Below are 3,143 nucleotides of genomic sequence, written 5' to 3'. Positions count from 1 at the left end.
TTCATTTTTTTTGGTTGATTTTTCTTTGTTAAATGGCATTTGAATATATAAAATAAATATCAAAAATATAAGTCTTTGTTTTACTATGGTTGCAAATATCAAAAAATTTCTATATGTGACATGGCACCAGAGTTAAGTTAGGGTTTTTCAAAATGCTGACACGCCGAGCTCAAAAGGTTCGCCATCACTGACCAATAGTCTTCAGGCTGCGAGAAAGAGAAATTTATTTCTAAACTTTCCATTATTTTTAAAAATTCTTTATTGTTTAAAGTATTACATGTGTCTTCTTTTTCTCCCATTGACCTCTCCCCGGCTGAAACTTTCTGTTGTTTCATGGCATGACATTTTGAAAGGCTTACTGCTGGGTGTCATGCACAGGACTTCAATCTCAGTCAGAGGCACATTAAAGAGAAGGGGTGAAAGGCTACGTTGCTTAATGGACTTTTCCTCTGATGTCTCCAGTGAGTGGCCATTCCATATTTCTACAGTTCAGCCCACGTTTCAAGTTTGAGAGCCCGTTTTTTTTTCCTCGCCATGGTTCATCTGCTTTCTTCCTGGGGAGACTTAAGACCTTGACCGCGGCGTCACTTAAGACAGGACGCTGTGGGGTTTGTGCACCTGAAGGGAGAAGTCTGACGCTAGACGAGAATCTTAACCCTTAATTAAGAGTAAGAAAACAAGCATTCTGCGTTTACCTTGGCAATGAGAGCACGGAGTGTTGCAAAGCAGTGAGTCAGGTAGGTGGTGCTCTGATCACAGCTCAGAGAATTCACCAGAACCCTTAGAACACCTCCCAGCAGGCTGTCTTTGCAGTCCAGAGCCGAGCTTGCCTGGGGGAACAGAACAGCATCACTGAATCCCTGAGTTGTGAACCGAGGGGTGAAGACACAAGTAGATGCTTCTGACAATCAGCACGGGGACCTGAAGTTCCGTTCCTCTTGATCGAAGAGCTTATGGGTTTGGTAAAGCACCACACATATCATCTAAATAACTATTCCCAAACTCCCAGTTGCTTTGGGGTTTATATCTGGGTTGTTAAACTAAGTTATAATCCCGGGCAATAGCTTTTGTAATGTTCTTTCTTTGTATGCAAGGTACAGCCTTCCTTTGAGCTTCAAAACACAGTTGTGGGCTTCCTAGTACAATAGGGGCTGAAGGAGCTTGTTTATCAGGTACAGTAAGATCAAAACCACCAAAGATAATGACAAGTTTAAGCTTTCTTTGAAACTTGCAAATACATTGTGAGGACGGGCGTTAAGTATATAGCACTCAAAGCTGTGTTATGTAAGGATATAATCAATGTGATGCCAAGCATTTAAGTTATCAAAGATGCCATATACTTTTTGTTTTTATTTTTGTACAATGATTGCCTTGATTTTAGACAACTTAAGAGTTGGATATTTAAAGTGCCACTGTATTTCAACAAGTTTTCTTCTCCTGGCCTCCAAAATGCAATACTAGTTCTACTCTAATGACTTCTCACTGGAAACATGTCAGGACTCATTTTTCAGGTTAACTAAAAAATCCACTGTCACCTAGATGTCTTGGTAATTTGGGGAAACATTCACTTAGAAGATGAAGTGAGTGTGATGAATTGTATTACTGTTCACAGGGATGCTACACTTTTCTACAGCAGAAACGGCGAGTTTATGGCACAAATAAATTACTTTCCAATTTGTATGCAAAACAGACACACTCTTTTTTACACCTAACCCAGTCATAATCTTAGCTCCTCTACCAGATATCAATAACTCAAGTGGAGCCACCAAAAAACGCCCCTAGCTACCATCCTTATTCTGGATACTGGATGATAAACCCAGTATTCACATTATAAATTTGATACATTCCAGCAGATTTAACTACAAGGGTCAGCTTATAAAAAGCATCTAACTCCTCCAGGTGAACAGCAAGTTCAAAGAAGCCTGAAGAATTTTCATTATCTCTGGAATTTGTAATTCGGACACTGTTGTAAACTGTGTAACTTCATTTTTTCAAAAAAAAGGCATTTAGGGATCATGTTTATTTCTCTTACAAGTTTCTATAAAGAATTCTTTATTAAATTTCAGTATGTTCGCGCTGAATAGAGCAGGTGTTTGTTGTCCTCACCTGGATAATGTTTTCCTGCATGTCCAGGATGATTAAATTTGCTTCTGTCGCTAGATTGCCACTGATCAAGGCTTCTTGATCTAACTCTGCCTTTGTTCTAAGAAATAAAAAAGAGGTCAAATTCGAGCACATGTCAAACCTGGCTGTATCGCAGCGATAGCAATCTATGCAACAAGGCATAAAGACATTTTCTGAAGAGTCGGATTGGAGTGAATACAGAGCAACGGCAACACGGGTAACGAAGAAGTGCAGGGTGCCTTTTGTGGTTGGTGTCTGGTTAAAAAGGTTTTCTAGGTGGAGTCTCCAGGCCATCCTCATCCCCATTATTATAAGTAATGATGGCAATTACAGAAATAACAAGATGGGTAGAAAGGCAATTATTGGTTGCTACTAGCAATGAGGCCAGCCAATCAGACTGCTGCAGAAGGCCTTGGGGGCCATTCCTACATTTCATGCAGAAAAACCATCTCCAGATCTGAGCCAAGGGCAGCCTCTGCAAGGAACTGGAGGGAGTGAGGAGACTGGGTGTGATGTGAATTTGGCAACGATGCTGCTGGATCAGGAAAGGGATTCAGGGAAGAGGCTGTCTCTTGCCCTCCCTGAGACTGCCTTGGGGTTGCATAGTCAAGTGCTGGCCTTTCATCCTTTTCCAATGGGAAGCAGGATTGCATTCTTGTGGGGTGGGCCATCTAACATCCTCCCAGATGTTCCTTACTGGCTATTCTCCATGAGGGCTGTGGTTCTCAACCTTGGCTGCCCATTAGAATCACCTGGGAATCTTTTTAAAATCCTGATTTCTGGGCCTCATCTCGGAGGATTTTAAAAAGATTCCCAGGTGATTCTACTGGGCAGCCAAGGTTGAGAACCACTGCCCTAGGGAATGGGAAATTGCCTGGTGCCCCTTCTCTACTAGGTTTCATTTAAAGGACTCCGAGCATTGTACACATTAGTTCATCCATTTTCATAAAATCCAAGTGAAGTTGGGAAAGGAGATTTTGCCTCATCTAATTTAGTTGCCAGGAAAGGGAAGTGTAAAA

The 3,143-nt window shown here is 41.4% G+C and overlaps 1 protein-coding gene across 1 annotated transcript in view; it reads right to left on the bottom strand.

The window, feature by feature from the left end:
• Positions 1-3,143, bottom strand: part of DOCK8 (dedicator of cytokinesis 8) — a 200,976-nt gene that overhangs the window by 28,701 nt on the left and 169,132 nt on the right. The window contains 2 exon segments of the mRNA XM_015565032.1: positions 696-830; positions 2,107-2,203. Of these exon segments, the coding sequence (XP_015420518.1) occupies positions 696-830; positions 2,107-2,203 (232 nt within the window).

Source organism: Myotis davidii, unplaced genomic scaffold, assembly GCF_000327345.1.
Source record: "Myotis davidii unplaced genomic scaffold, ASM32734v1 scaffold616, whole genome shotgun sequence".
Classification (NCBI taxonomy): Eukaryota; Metazoa; Chordata; class Mammalia; order Chiroptera; family Vespertilionidae; genus Myotis; species Myotis davidii.
This window is presented reverse-complemented; position numbering and strand designations above follow the sequence as displayed.